Source organism: Protomyctophum parallelum (genome assembly GCF_964188405.1).
Source record: "Protomyctophum parallelum genome assembly, chromosome: 15".
NCBI classification, from domain to species: domain Eukaryota; kingdom Metazoa; phylum Chordata; class Actinopteri; order Myctophiformes; family Myctophidae; genus Protomyctophum; species Protomyctophum parallelum.
In genome coordinates, this window is record NC_139710.1 from 36804167 (window position 1) to 36819537 (window position 15371).

Below are 15371 nucleotides of genomic sequence, written 5' to 3' on the forward strand. Positions count from 1 at the left end.
GTATTTGCTTTTATGAAATATCCATTACGGCTTAAGGACGATGCTTCCGAGCATGAATTCCACTTTGCATACCCTTTGATGTTGAAATAAAATGTATATTAAAAAACAAATGGCGACTGAGAAAGTTGTTGTACTGAGCTCAGCTCAGTACAACAATGACCTCATGGCTACAAATGTCACAGATCTGAACGTACTGTAGGAGCTGTGTAGCCAGCAGCAGCTGACCAGAATAGGATCGCACTCGGGTATCAAATTCAACACAACAGGGAAGAGGCTTGATGAGGACACAATCTCATGATTAGATGAGGACATCATCTCTGAATGTGACTGGTAACTGACCCCGGAAACCCATAACTCAACCCCTCGTGAAATTGAGACAAAATGTGTTGAATTTGAGCAGAATCGAATTTAGCGACGCATCATTTAGCTATTCGGAAGAATGTGATAGGCTTATGATATGAACACTAATGTTTTTTACAGCAATTTCAGTGTTTGGGTTCAGATGAGAATCTATCAACATTTTGGATTTTTATTCTTTTTTCCAAATAGGTCTACATCTATTCTAAGATAGGATCTTCAATAATAGTTGCGAAAATGTGTTGTGAATTTGATTGAAAAGTTATAATACAAATACGGTAGTTCCAATGGCATCTACATTTAAGGTTGTAATTAAACTACAGTATATGCTTATGGGTGTCGCAAGGACACATTTTACTTGGAAAAGATTGTACCCCCAAAAGGAGTACCTGGGCCAAAAAAGTTTGGGAACCTCTGTACTACAGTACAGGTGTGTGTGTGTGTGTGTGTGTGTGTGTGTGTGTGTGTGTGTGTGTGTGTGTGTGTGTGTGTGTGTGTGTGTGTGTGTGTGTGTGTGTGCGCGTGCGTGTGTGTGGTGTTCTCTGTAGTACCTTCCAGCTTCATGAGATCAGGACAGTAGTAGTGGACCACGGCCAGCAGGGCGGCGCCATCACACACGTCCCTCATCAGCTCCTCCAGCAGAGGGAAGAAAGGCAGCTGGCGGCCGGACGCGTGTTCCCTGCGATAACGCACCTGACCACCGGGGGGGAGAGGGGGAGGCTTAATTAAGCATTAAAGCCAGGACAAAAACAAACACCACCAACAGCGGCAAAACAAGTGCGTTACGTTTCCACCAAGAGTGCAACATACCAATGGCGCTTTTTCAACTGCATGGTACTGGCTCTATTTTTGTATGACCTCCGTCGAGGTTCCAAGCGAGCCGAGGCGATGCCAACAGCGACGTGAAAACACTGCAGACTACTGGTTAGTCAGAGACTAACTACTGGTTAGTCAGAGACTAACTACTGGTTAGTCAAGTGGTCGCTAAGTGTCACTGCATCACGACAGACTGCATGGAAGCTCCCGATTACTGTGCACATTTCTAACTAGAAATGAATCGATATTGAGCAACTGCGCATGGCCTATTTCTCCCCTAATTATTAGCAGAAACGTTTTGCTAGACTATAGGAAATAAGTTTGTTTTCAGACACTATTGCTCTTTTAACACGTCTCTGCTATAGAGCACCGAAGTCTGACATCAATATTGCTAGGGTTCGTGTAATTTAAGAACAGTGTTTGTAAAAAAAATAAACAAATCATCCCGGCGGCTTCAATCAACTGACTGCGAGAAAACACTAATACGTTACGTTACTGCTGCCGAATTAGTTAAATTTTCGCTAGAAACAGACAATCAAATAGGAGCGACTATCGTAAACGATACAGAGACAGCTCCCCGACACTATCGCAGAGACAGTTTGTTTATTTTTGGATCACAATGCTTATGTGAGACGATTTTAGGATGAGCAAAATTTTATTCTCCATAGAAAAACTTCTGCGAACCCCTTGGAACCAGGGGATGAGCGAGTGGCGTCAGGACTTTGGCGCTCTATACGGAGGGTGGACGGGAGAGCATTTATATTGAGGAGTTACTTTCCGCAGTGGAAAACAAAGTATAGGTGGTACCAAGAGAGAGAATAGTGGAGTGGAGCTGGTACCATGCAGTGGTAAAGTGTAGAAGTAATGACTAATGCCACGTGAACAACACACAGAAACAGGTGAAGCTAGTCGGGGCATGTCTGCTATCGATCTGTTTCCATTCTCCTCATTTTAAGTAGGGATGCTCCGATCAGGTTTTTTGGGGCTATCACAGATAGTTTCTCTCATGATGGGACGATAGCGATGTTGCTGTGTGGGGAGGGCAGAGTGTTTAGGCCTGTTGCTGTGTGGGGAGGGCAGAGTGTTTAGGCCTGTTCCTGTGTGGGGAGGGCAGAGTGTTTAGGCCTGTTGCTGTGTGGGGAGGGCAGAGTGTTTAGGCCTGTTGCTGTGTGGGGAGGGCAGAGTGTTTAGGCCTGTTCCTGTGTGGGGAGGGCAGAGTGTTTAGTCCTGTTCCTGTGTGGGGAGGGCAGAGTGTTTAGGCCTGTTCCTGTGTGGGGAGGGCAGAGTGTTTAGGCCTGTTCCTGTGTGGGGAGGGCAGAGTGTTTAGGCCTGTTCCTGTGTGGGGAGGGCAGAGTGTTTAGGCCTGTTCCTGTGTGGGGAGGGCAGAGTGTTTAGGCCTGTCACAAAGATTTCTCCAGATAGGGTCAATTTGCCGAACACCCATCGGAGTGAATATTTGGCCGATACGGCCGATCACCAATCGGTGGCCGATTATCGGAGCATCTCTAATTTTAAGTCCAGGGTTCTCCCCCTGGTCTCTGTGACTGATTCATTGTGGAATGGATGACTGATAAGGGAATTTCTTTACGTGAGACGTATATAACTGACAAGGCGTCAGAGCGTCACCATTATATTAGTCAGACCGTTGGGGAAAACCCTGGAGCCTAATTTGACTGGGTGGAGATGGGAGCGCCGGGTGGTCTCAGTCATATCAGAGCAGTGACATGGACAACATAAAGTAGAGAATGGTTTATCGAGCCTCAGTGTGAACGCGTTGCTGTGTCACTGGCCCGTGGAGCGGGCCCAGTCAAACCAGGCCATCAGGACAACTGGGAGGGACACCAGGGAATCACTGGCCCACTTATGGATATTGCACGTGGGGTGGATGAGTGCACGCACGTGGGGTGGATGAGTGCACACACACACACACACACACACACACACACACACACACACACACACTTTAATATTGTATATTTATAAATAATTATAGAATATAAATGGGGCTCTGATCAGGCTGAAACTTTGGGAGTCCACATCAGAGGCGAATTACATCACAGGCTCTCCACATGAAGTCCAAGATCCACATTGGTCCCAAGGTGTTCCCGCGTGGATCCTCATGATCCCCCCCCCCCCCCCCCCTCCTTTACTGGTGTTAAAGCTTGCCCTCATTTGTCCCAACACTGCAGTTAAAGGAAAGGAAAGGCTGAACAGTCCTTTTATGTGGAGCAGCCTTCATTTACAGTGAAAGGAAGGACAAACTAGCCCTCACCAGCGTCTTTTAGCAACAGGTAAACTAATGGGCTATAGTTAGCGCTAAGTTTTTTTTAATTTGTATTATAATTCCCATAAGGGGATCACGCCATCTGCTGGGCCATTTGTGCCATATATCTATGATTTGTGCATGTACAACTTCCTGGTCTCAATTGTGTATGTTTCTTTCCTTCCAGGGAGCAACATGGAGTCCACCGTACGGTCTTCGTTTCCTAACCTGATTTAATAAACCTCGCTTCCCTACTTCCTTCACAGGTGTTACCAATTACTAATTAAGGCTCTGTTCCATTTAGTGTGCAGTGGTTCTCAAACCTTTACATTTCAAGGACCTCCATAACTTACGGGGCCATTTGGAACGCACTCAAGGACACGTTGAGACCCACTGGTGTAGCAGAGTGGTTCCAGTGAGCAGCACCCGGACTCTGTTTGACCAGAATGGAACAGAGCCTTCATTAGTATCATTAACACTGACTCTGTTTGACCAGAATGGAACAGAGCCTTCATTAGTATCATTAACACTGACTCTGTTTGACCAGAATGGAACAGAGCCTTCATTAGTATCATTAACACTGACTCTGTTTGACCAGAATGGAACAGAGCCTTCATTAGTATCATTAACACTGACTCTGTTTGACCAGAATGGAACAGAGCCTTCATTAGTATCAGCGGGTAACACCTGAAGGAAGTAGGGAAGGGGTCCCAAGTTCTTTCCAAAATGGTGTGTGTGTGCATAGAGCCCATTAGTCATTGTGTGATAACCTGGAGAAAAGCCTCTAAGCAGGCGTACTTTGCTCCACCAATGCTATAGCTGCTTCAGCGCCAAGAAAGACACTTATTACAGTTTGGAAATGAGACCCTTGGGGGCTTTGTGAGAAAAATAAACCCACGTTTCTCTAGACGGGAGCATTTATTATCTAGCTGCTACTGTAAACACAGATTCAGAGATACACAGACGTGGGTTTAGCCTTCTTCGGCCACTTTGTTTTCAGTGTTTTCAGTGAGGTGAGGAAGAGGTCCAATTGAAGACTCAGTGGGTCCCTTAAAGGAGAATTCCATGCTAGAAGGCTTTCTTACCTTTCTTTGTAGTTGTTACGTCCCCACCAAAAAGGTCCAGGTGTTTTTTTTTGTGCAAAAGCTCCTTATTGGCTATTTCCCCAATCATAAGCGCTCAATGAATTGCATTGAATGGAATGGGAATTGAATGGGGCTATGGGGTGTTGTGCTAATTCGCTTATTTCCATCAAAATAAGAAGTAAACTGTGCCGCTTGGGATATTATTTACATTATGAAGAGAGGATATATACAAAATATATATAATTTTGAGCGATGGAAATAAGAAAATTAGCACAACACCCCATAGCCCCATTCAATTCCCATTCAATTCAATGCAATTCATTTAGGGCTTGTGGTAAGGGAAATAGCCAATAAGGAGCTTTTGCACAAAATAACACCTGGACCTCTTTGGTGGGGACGTAACAACTTCAACTAAAGGTAAGAAAGCCTTCTAGCATGGAATTCCCCTTTAAATTAACAATATTAACAAAAACAGAACGGCCGCAAACGAACCTAAGCGCACTGACTTGGAAATCATACTATCCCAATATGAAGGACTGATAAAAGATTTTATATCGGTTCTGTAATGATTTCTTTTTTTCAAGCTCTCTAAATGTTTGTGAGTCTAATCTAGGCATAATTGGTGACAACTGTGGTGCCCGATCAAATTCTGCTCCTATATACATACATATATATATATATATCAGTGGCAAACCCTACAACCCTATAATAAGCTACAATGCTTCAATCGCCTATATTTGCTATTCATCATCAAACAACAAAGTATATATCGAAACCTCCCATCTCCATATTTTAACGTTTAGTATGTTGTGACTTCATATCTGCTACGGTAATCCTACAGCATCAAAAGTAGCCGGTCCACAAGCTCGAAAACACAGCGCGATAATACGACGTAGATCTTCTACTTTCGCGGCTTTAAAATGAACAGTTTAACCGATTAAACTGGTTATTGCAGCAGCAATTACGTATTTGTGCATTCACAGTTGCCATTAAATAAAAACCCAATCACAACACACACCTAAGACATTATGACTTAAGAGCGTCAAACTAGTCTAGATCTAGAGGGTATCGCAAGTCTACAGCAGGGTAAAGGCCTATTCATAGTCTGGATTCTCGGTGGTGAGTAAAAACAGAGAGAAGGGTTGGGGCGGTGGTTTGCTATTCACCGCGGCTCGTGACGTCATGTTGTAGTTCGGTGGTCACCTAACCACCGAAAATCCAGACTATGTATGAGCCTTAATGGGTCTAAGTACAGGTGAGGCCTACAGCAGGCTATGGTCTACAGAGGCCTGGCTTTGGAGAAAGAGACCGCACCGCGTACCACGTCCGAGAGCTCCCCTGGCGCCAGCATGCAGTGGGTCAGCGTGTGCACGTCAGGCTGACATTCATACTGACACACACACACACACACACACACACACACACACACACACACACACACACACAAAGCAGAGATATACAGATGCTGTCAGACACAAAACTTTGTGGACACAAAGGAAGGGAGTGATGCTTCATTTATAACCCCTTGTAAGGCGGTGCCAAGCGCCACAAATAGCCGATTCACAAGCGTTGGGCGCGCGGCTGCTTCCGGACCGGCTATTTCCGGCATGCGACAGCGTTGTACAACAAAGTATAAATCAGACTTGAGAGAGACGGAGGAGGGAGGAAAAAAGAGAGGAGGGGCGGTGGGGGAGATCAGTGAGGTGGGACTGTGCCAAGGATGGGATTGCAAAGGCGTGTGAAAGAAGCATGGATTTCCCCTAAGTCTTACTGAGACACACACACCTGCGTGAGGGACAGAATGTAAAGAACACAAAGGGGAACATCTTTCAGTCCGTCAACACACAACAACCTGGAGGTGCATTGTGAGACGAATCCGCCGACACCCCACCCCCCAAGCAGCACAGAATGACGCCTGGTTTATACTGGATGTCATGACCCGTAGCATCAAAAACAGCAGATCTACAAGCCCAGAAGCTTGTTAAATCAGCCACTTCCGGTGCGACACACACACACACACACACACACACACACACACACACGCCACACGCAACTTAAGTATAACTCAGGCTTGAGCATTGGATGAGTGTGCGCACATCGACACAGAACCAAGCGTGCGAGAGGGCGTGGGGGGTGGCTATAGCATCCAACTTACAGGTACTAGCTTCCAATACCATTTGGAGGGAGACTTTCCAGATAGCAGGGATAAAAGAGGGGAGGGGGGGGGCGAGGGGAAGGGTGGGTGGTCAGATAAAAGGAAAAAAGGAGCAGGTCAATAGAGGCTACAGACAAGAGGAATGGGTCTGCTTCCAGGTTAAGGAAAAAGTGATAGAGAGAGAGAGAGAAGAGGTCATAACACAATTGGTGAGGAACATTCGTTATAAAAGTGTGACCCAACTGTTGTCTTGCAGCCAGATGTTCCTTCTGAAAGAATGAAGTGGTGACACACTATCCGGGATGAATACAATATATATCTTCTTATTTTTGTACCCATTTTGGGCGGGAACCCCTTTTGGTGTTTTAAACATTATGTTATAATTTAGCCATTGAAAAATAGCAGATCTACAAGCTCATAGCGCCACCGAGTGGCGTGCTACGAGCTTGTAGATCTGCTATTTTTGAAAAATGTAGAGATAAAGATTTAAATTTTGAGGTCAGGCCTAAATGGGTTAATTTGTCCTGAAGCAGCAATAAGGAACTATACTGGCTGAATGTGGGTTCACATTTTGGGCTCCTCTGGCACCAAATGGTGCCACAGCGGAGAGGCGGCGAGCGGCGAGCGTTTACCTTCTGGTGGCCAGGGGACTCCAGAGGATGCTGCTTGACCTTGTGCTCCCGCTCTGTGATGTCACGCATCTTCATGTTCACCTGTGGAAACACGGAGGAGGAGAAAGAAAAATTGAAGACTTATTTGTTTTTCCTGGCACAAATGGGGGAGATAAAAACAACAATGTCCGAATCTGTGATTTGTAGAACAGCATGAACGTTTCCTAAACAAATGAATGAATATGTAGGACTGTGATGTGTAGATGCTATCATTACATTTTTCTAGATTGAGCCTTGTTTCCCCATGTCTGGTTTGACTACTTAAAACAACGAATAACTGCAAATAGCTGATCTACAAGCTCATGATGACACGTGCTGTGAGCTTGTGGATCGGCCATATTCAGTATAAGAGATTCTTCCATAGAAGACATACAGGCTGCTGTGGAAAGGAATCCCAGTGACTTTACAACTTCAATCCATGAATGCTTTAACAATGTTGTGAGTCACATGACCTGGGTCCGTCAGCGTGATCTAGTAATGAGAGTGACAACGCTAGCGGTGACTCCCATTGTAACAATGGAATGCGGAAGTGCCCATTCTATCTCAATGGGATAGTTCCAATGTTTGGAACTATAGCCCGCCATAGCACCCCGCTTTGCGGCGAGCTCAAAGTGTGTCGCCAGTCTCTTACTAGATTACTCTGGGGGACAGTGTACAAGAAGAGAGAGACTCACACACATAAGAACTGCCAATACGTGAGACATCTCAGTGAAGGATTATAGCTGCTGTAGCAGTTAGCCTGCAGTCCACTGATGGGCAAATGCAATATGAGAGTGTTACTGACCTGTGTGTGTGTGTGTGTGTGTGTGTGTGTGTGTGTGTTCAAATTGGCCCATGCCCAAGCAGGGAACACAAGTGGGCCACATCGATGTGCATGACATTATTCACGTGGCACGGTGCTGAGTGAGTACAAACAGCAGCAGCTAAATCCCGAGCTATGCTTGGTTGCTCACGGGTGTCGCACAGCGGAAATAGTCGACATACAAGCTCATGAGGTGTCGCACTGCGACGCGTTGGGATCATCCACTTTTTCCGGGAGTATGAATAAGGCCTCATGTCGGAAAGGCCACGCGGGTCACATGACATGCTTCTTTCATTGGTGTAAAGTAGCTAAGTGCATTTACTTAAGTATTGTACTTAAGTACAATTTTGAGGTATTTGTACTTCACTTGAGTAATTCCAATATTGTACTTTTACGCCACTACATTTATTTGAAGAATTTAGTTACTAGTTACTTCGTAGTTTGGGATTATTATTACAAAACATACATGAACCACTTCAGCCCTGTATACTGTATACATTTTGGCCATTTTTTTTATAGTTTTTATCCCACGGTTTTGTAACCCATTTTTCACCCCTGTGTCAATTATCTAATGTGATCCTAGGCTCTACACACCCTCCGCCAACCTGGGGAGAGCAACGGACTTGAACTTCATGCCCGAGTGTCCAAGTTGCTCCTTTACACCTGACAGGGGGGAGTTTCCCTGGTTGGACGTAGCGCGTGGAAGGAACACGTTATTCCAACCAGTTCCTTTCCCCTCCATCAGGCACCCCGGCTGGCCAGGGGGAGGCAGTATAGAGACCAGGATTACTGAATGTGTTTTTATAAGGGTATCTACCCTAGGGGACACAGGGAGAACATGAAAACTCCACACAGAGAGGCCCTTTCGCCAACCCTGCCTCGGGTATGGGCACTGATGACATGGAGGAGAGAACACGCCCCCACAGCGCCTACAGCGCCGTCCCCAGTGGGAATCGAACCCAGGACCTTCTAGCTGTGAGGCGACAGCACTACCGACACAATTAAGTACTTTATTTTCTTCTACTATTCGCTATTCGGACCTTGTTGATCCAGAAGACCATGGCGTCCTCCAGGTCAAAGGGCAGCTCCTTGGAGGCGCTGAAGGTGGAGAAGCGCTTGACGCACGCCACCACCTTCTCTATGCTGATCATCTCCACGGTGTAGGCCATCATCAGGGCATCGATCATGGGCATGTGAGCGCTCTGCGTGGGGTGGAGGAGAGGAGAGGAACCACACAGACAGACATGGAGAGAGAGATGGAGAGCACAGTTCAGTTAAATACGATCATGGGCATGTGAGCGCTCTGCGTGGGGCGGAGGAGAGGAAGGGAGTGACACAGACACATTTGTAACAAATCCCAGTAGGTTTATATTTTGTACATTGTGTATTTTGCCCTGCTACTAAAAGATTAGGACTTTGGTGATTTGTTGTATTTATTTCATAGGAACTTTGAGGTGTATTATGGATGTTGTATTTGCTGGTCAAAATGTGACATCTTGGCCAGTTCTCACTTGTAAAAGAGATGTCTCAATGTTTTTTTACTGGTTAAATAAAGGTTAAATAAAAAGGTATGTACACCATGGTAGGCCCATGGTCTTTATGTGTGGGCCATAGCTTCATCCGTGTGTTGATGACAGATACAGCATTCAACCCCTTTACTCGTCTCAAAACACACACACATTGAAGTGAATCACTCGCCTGAGTTATCAAATGATTAGTGTCACTAATTGTTTACTAAATTCTACCCAAATTGCCCCCCTAGCAGATAAGACTGGAGATTGACATTGTTTATAACCAGAGTTTACGGTTCCGTTTGAATCATTAACCGAAATACTTCCAGACTACAGAGCAGTGAGAGCACTGCTCCATTCAATGCTTTACTGAACCCTGCTAGAGCACAGTAATCCAATCGGTGACTAGGGGGGAACAGACAGAACTAACAAAGCTAATTAGAGCTATTCAGAGCTCACAGCAGCACTGTCCCATACGGCCCCAGGACAACGAGACGCCCACAAACACTACAAGTGGAAAAAGGGATAACAACGGTAGACAACATGCATTACAAAGTCCTATGAATATAGAACAAGCAGCAAGCGTAAGAGTAAAGTGTGCGTGGTTGCTAAGCTGGTGGCTATGAAAATTGTACACAAAGGTCTGTACCGGTGGGCTGGCATGTTTAGCATAAGACTCATGGTGTACTCGTCATAACATCGTTTCACATGCCCGGCTTGGCCCGGGGTCACATGCTGAGTCGACATGCCAAACCTGCCAAAACACAGTGTTAAGGTTTCGCTCCCATGAATCTGTAGCGTACTGTACATGCAGACTCACTAAACTGTAGTTTAGTCAAGCGAATCGATCCTGCGCAGCCAGAACTCACCCAACGCCTGCTCTCTATGCTAGGGGGTGGGATGGCTCAGGCTAGAGGACAAGAGTAAAGCAACTTGCAATGCTTGGTTGGGCCTGGCCTTCAAAGATACGCAAGGAAACAGGGATACCCGTGTACCTGTCAGACACTACTCCAATTAGCATAAGAGAAACACACACGCACGACACCAGAAGAAGGAGCCCCAGTGATCTCACCGAACCCAGTTTCGGCAACAAAATGGGGTCAAATTTGTTCTACTGCTATGCCGCCGAAATGTAGAATCAATGGCTGCCCTACACCAGATGTTCCCAAACTCTGTAGGATCAATGGCCTACACCAGGGGTTCCCAAACTGTGTAGGATCAATGCCCTACACCAGGGGTTCCCAAACTGTGTAGGATCAATGCCCTACACCAGGGGTTCCCAAACTGTGTAGGATCAATGCCCTACACCAGGGGTTCCCAAACTGTGTAGGCTCAATGCCCTACACCAGGGGTTCCCAAACTGTGTAGAATCAATGCCCTACACCAGGGGTTCCCAAACTGTGTAGGATCAATGCCCTACACCAGGGGTTCCCAAACTGTGTAGGATCAATGCCCTACACCAGGGGTTCCCAAACTGTGGTGCGTGCGCCCTGCACCCCTTGTGCTGCCCAAACGCTCTCTAGGGGGTGCGTGACATGAAAAGGGTAATGGATTTTTTAAGGCCAAAATCCAGTAACCACTGTTGTAAGGAGATGTATGGAGCAGCTGCATGTATGACATTCTTTGATTATTTGCCATAATCATATAAAATAATGTATAATTGCTGGCCAAATACAACGAGACCAAGCGTTGGGGGGGGTGCGTCATCTAAGTCAGGAGGTAACAGGGGGTGCACGGCCAAAACAGTTTGGGGACCGCTGCCCTACACCAACAACAGCGTGACCTTTAGCCTCCTCCAAAACCGCTCTGAAAGAGCGCTGGCTGCAAATTAACTTTTTACTGTACATATCTTTCTTTCTTATTACCACTCGTATTATATATGATGTTTTTTGCATAGTATTGTACTTGTATATAATTGGTTGTCCGTCTATGACTCGATTAATTGAACACACAGGAACCTGTTTATTCAGCTCATCTGGGTTATGCTGATGAATGAACCGTATTTGCCAATTAGCACTTATCCCATTCTGACCTGAGATCAGATTCAAAAAATGTCTTCTACATCCTGACAGTTTGTCTTCTACATCCTGACTATGTCAGTCAGTCGATTTTTCAAGCTAGTGAGCTTGTAGATCTGCTATTTTTCAATAGCTAAAGCATAACATAATGCTAACACCAAAAGGGGTTCCCGCCCAAAATGGGTTAAGTCAGGTACGTCTAGTGCATAATATGGATACACAGTATCCACATTTGTGCTGATGTGTCTAGAACAAAATAAAATATGGCTGTGAACCGACAACGAAATGGACTGATGCTGGTTAAGGGACTTCCATTGATTGGTTCAGCCACACAGTAGCAATCATGTCTTCGGGGTCCATGAGCAGCAGCAGTAGTGATTGATTAGACAAACAATAGAAAACAAACAATGGGGTTTGTGTGCTGTTCGATCCTGAACTGGCCTTCATCAGGCCAGCACAGAACTCCACAGGGAGTTCTATTGCCCCGAGTCTGTGGCAACACTGGGGTTTTAACAAGCCCCAGATGCTACTCAGGCCTGGTTTTCCTGTTAAGGGAAACAGGAGTCAGGTCAGAACAGGTAGGGGATCTCTCACCGTGACATGGGAATAGGAACAACAATAGGTAGTTGCCATGGAGACGCCTTGAAGAGTCAGAAAGCCGGTGTTGGGGGGGATTTCTTATACTTCCACCAGCAGTCTGACAGATAAGACTGTTTTTTTTCAGCCCCTCTTGGGTGCTTTGTGTCTGGCTATATGCTTACACAGGGGCCCATGCTGGGATTATTCACCAGGGCCCTGTCAGGAACCACACACACACACACACACACAGAGCCGCACACACACACACACACACACACACACACACACGTGCGAGCGCACAGCTGCGCACACACACACACCGCACACACACACACCCCTGCTGCCGCCGCCGTCACACCGTTGTTTGTTTCCATGGTAACAGCAGAGGGGAAGAGACAGTCGAGAGAGAGGAAGTGGAGCTGGTGTTTCTATCTGTTCTGTGTCCAAGACTAAATTGTGAGCGGCTGGATCTCTGCACTTTAAATCACCCGGCCTACTTTGCTCGATGGCTGTGACAGGAGGTTCTGTGGAGCCGGGCGGAGGGGAGGGCCTCCTGGCTGTGACAGGAGGTTCTGTGGAGCCGGGCGGAGGGCCTCCTGGCTGTGACAGAAGGTTCTGTGGAGCCGGGCGGAGGGCCTCCTGGCTGTGACAGGAGGTTCTGTGGAGCCGGGCGGAGGGGAGGGCCTCCTGGCTGTGACAGGAGGTTCTGTGGAGCCGGGCGGAGAGGAGGGCCTCCTGGCTGTGACAGGAGGTTCTGTGGAGCCGGGCGGAGGGGAGGGCCTCCTGGCTGTGACAGGAGGTTCTGTGGAGCCGGGCGGAGAGGAGGGCCTCCTGGCTGTGACAGGAGGTTCTGTGGAGCCGGGCGGAGGGCCTCCTGGCTGTGACAGAAGGTTCTGTGGAGCCGGGCGGAGGGGAGGGCCTCCTGGCTGTGACAGGAGGTTCTGTGGAGCCGGGCGGAGAGGAGGGCCTCCTGGCTGTGACAGGAGGTTCTGTGGAGCCGGGCGGAGGGGAGGGCCTCCTGGCTGTGACAGGAGGTTCTGTGGAGCCGGGCGGAGAGGAGGGCCTCCTGGCTGTGACAGGAGGTTCTGTGGAGCCGGGCGGAGGGCCTCCTGGCTGTGACAGGAGGTTCTGTGGAGCCGGGCGGAGAGGAGGGCCTCCTGGCTGTGACAGGAGGTTCTGTGGAGCCGGGCGGAGGGCCTCCTGGCTGTGACAGGAGGTTCTGTGGAGCCGGGCGGAGAGGAGGGCCTCCTGGCTGTGACAGGAGGTTCTGTGGAGCCGGGCGGAGGGGATGGCCTCCTGGCTGTGACAGGAGGTTCTGTGGAGCCGGGCGGAGGGGAGGGCCTCCTGGCTGTGACAGGAGGTTCTGTGGAGCCGGGCGGAGGGGAGGGTCTCCTGGCTGTGACAGGAGGTTCTGTGGAGCCGGGCGGAGGGCCTCCTGGCTGTGACAGGAGGTTCTGTGGAGCCGGGCGGAGGGCCTCCTGGCTGTGACAGGAGGTTCTGTGGAGCCGGGCGGAGGGGAGGGTCTCCTGGCTGTGACAGGAGGTTCTGTGGAGCCGGGCGGAGGGGAGGGCCTCCTGGCTGTGACAGGAGGTTCTGTGGAGCCGGGCGGAGGGGATGGCCTCCTGGCTGTGACAGGAGGTTCTGTGGAGCCGGGCGGAGGGGAGGGCCTCCTGGCTGTGACAGGAGGTTCTGTGGAGCCGGGCGGAGGGGAGGGTCTCCTGGCTGTGACAGGAGGTTCTGTGGAGCCGGGCGGAGGGGAGGGCCTCCTGGCTGTGACAGGAGGTTCTGTGGAGCCGGGCGGAGGGGATGGCCTCCTGGCTGTGACAGGAGGTTCTGTGGAGCCGGGCGGAGGGGAGGGCCTCCTGGCTGTGACAGGAGGTTCTGTGGAGCCGGGCGGGGGCCCTTCATAGAATTACTATCTATCCATCTGTAAACGGGCCACGTCTCTGTGTGTACGTCTGTAGTCCACATAACTCCAGAACCGGTTCGCCCAAACCGACTTCAAACTTTGACACACACGTTCCAAACCGCCACAGGGAGCGTCCGTCGGACCGCCGGTTGACCAGAACCAGCACCAAAGCCTCTGCCCGTGCTCTCCGGACAAGGCCTATAAAATCCAGATCACCCCTACATCTATATCATACATGGAGCTGGCCTGTTCCGATGTCACAAAGAACTCAATAATAATATGGGCATAAAAGGGACACCGATGTAATAACTGGGCGGGGCATGCATTTCCAACTTAAAATTGGTCTTAGTAGGCCAGTGCCCGACAGGCACCGCTCTAGTTATAATGACTAGCCCTTACCCGTTGTGAGATATCCCCCCACAAATTAACATTTGTTAAATTGAAAAAAGGGCTTCGTTAAGACCTCCATATTATTATGGTCAATGCCTGTGAAAAGTGGGAGTGATTGGTGCAGGCAGTGAGGATATACGGCGGTGTTTCTGACACACATTCAGACATTGACTGAATTATAGTATGATGATGATGATGATGATGATGATGATGATATGATGATGATTACAGGAAGGGTTGCTGGTGCCAAAGCCTCAACTTCCCTGCCACAGTAGGACAGATGCTATGATGACCGGTGTTTGGGCCCAGGCATGACGTTCCAACATTGGTCCCCTAAATTAAAATAGACTATTAGAGCGTCATCGTCTACCGATTCCACGTTCACGTCATGTCTAAGAACGGGAAGCAGATGCTAAACCTCGGGGAGCATGCGTGTGTTTATAGAACTAATACTGTAACTAATGACAACCATGTTTATGAATAGTTTTCTCCGCTTGGCTGCTAGTGACAGTATGTGGTACTATAATAACTATATATGCCAGTCGTTCCCAAACTTTTTAGCCCCGTGACCCAAAATAGAAATGATACATTCCCCCGAGAGCCGACTTCGTGAAAATAGCAGATCTACAAGCTCACAACGCGTCGCTTTGCGCCACGTTGTGAGCTTGTGAGCTCTATTTTTTTACTACTTCTTAAACATTTGTTTTTTAATTTATGGAATTTCTTAAGATTTTTATTTATTCAAGAAACTACTTTAGAAAAATCCTTGAATTTGGTATTTCATTCATGAAAACTTTAGCTTTTTGGGAATGTAA

General features: G+C 48.0%; 1 protein-coding gene across 3 annotated transcripts in view; it reads right to left on the reverse strand.

The window, feature by feature from the left end:
• The window catches only part of camsap1b (calmodulin regulated spectrin-associated protein 1b), a 42339-nt gene that overhangs the window by 15047 nt on the left and 11921 nt on the right, over positions 1 to 15371 (reverse strand). For 2 of the 3 annotated variants that reach the window (XM_083784259.1, XM_083784258.1), the window contains exons 4-6: positions 9190 to 9351; positions 7309 to 7389; positions 909 to 1050 (exon numbers count right to left, since the gene is read on the reverse strand). In XM_083784259.1, the coding sequence (XP_083640385.1) occupies positions 909 to 1050; positions 7309 to 7389; positions 9190 to 9351 (385 nt within the window). Of the gene's footprint in view, positions 1 to 908; positions 1051 to 6676; positions 6707 to 7308; positions 7390 to 9189; positions 9352 to 15371 lie in introns of those variants that run through there. The other variant, XM_083784260.1, reaches the window with a different exon arrangement.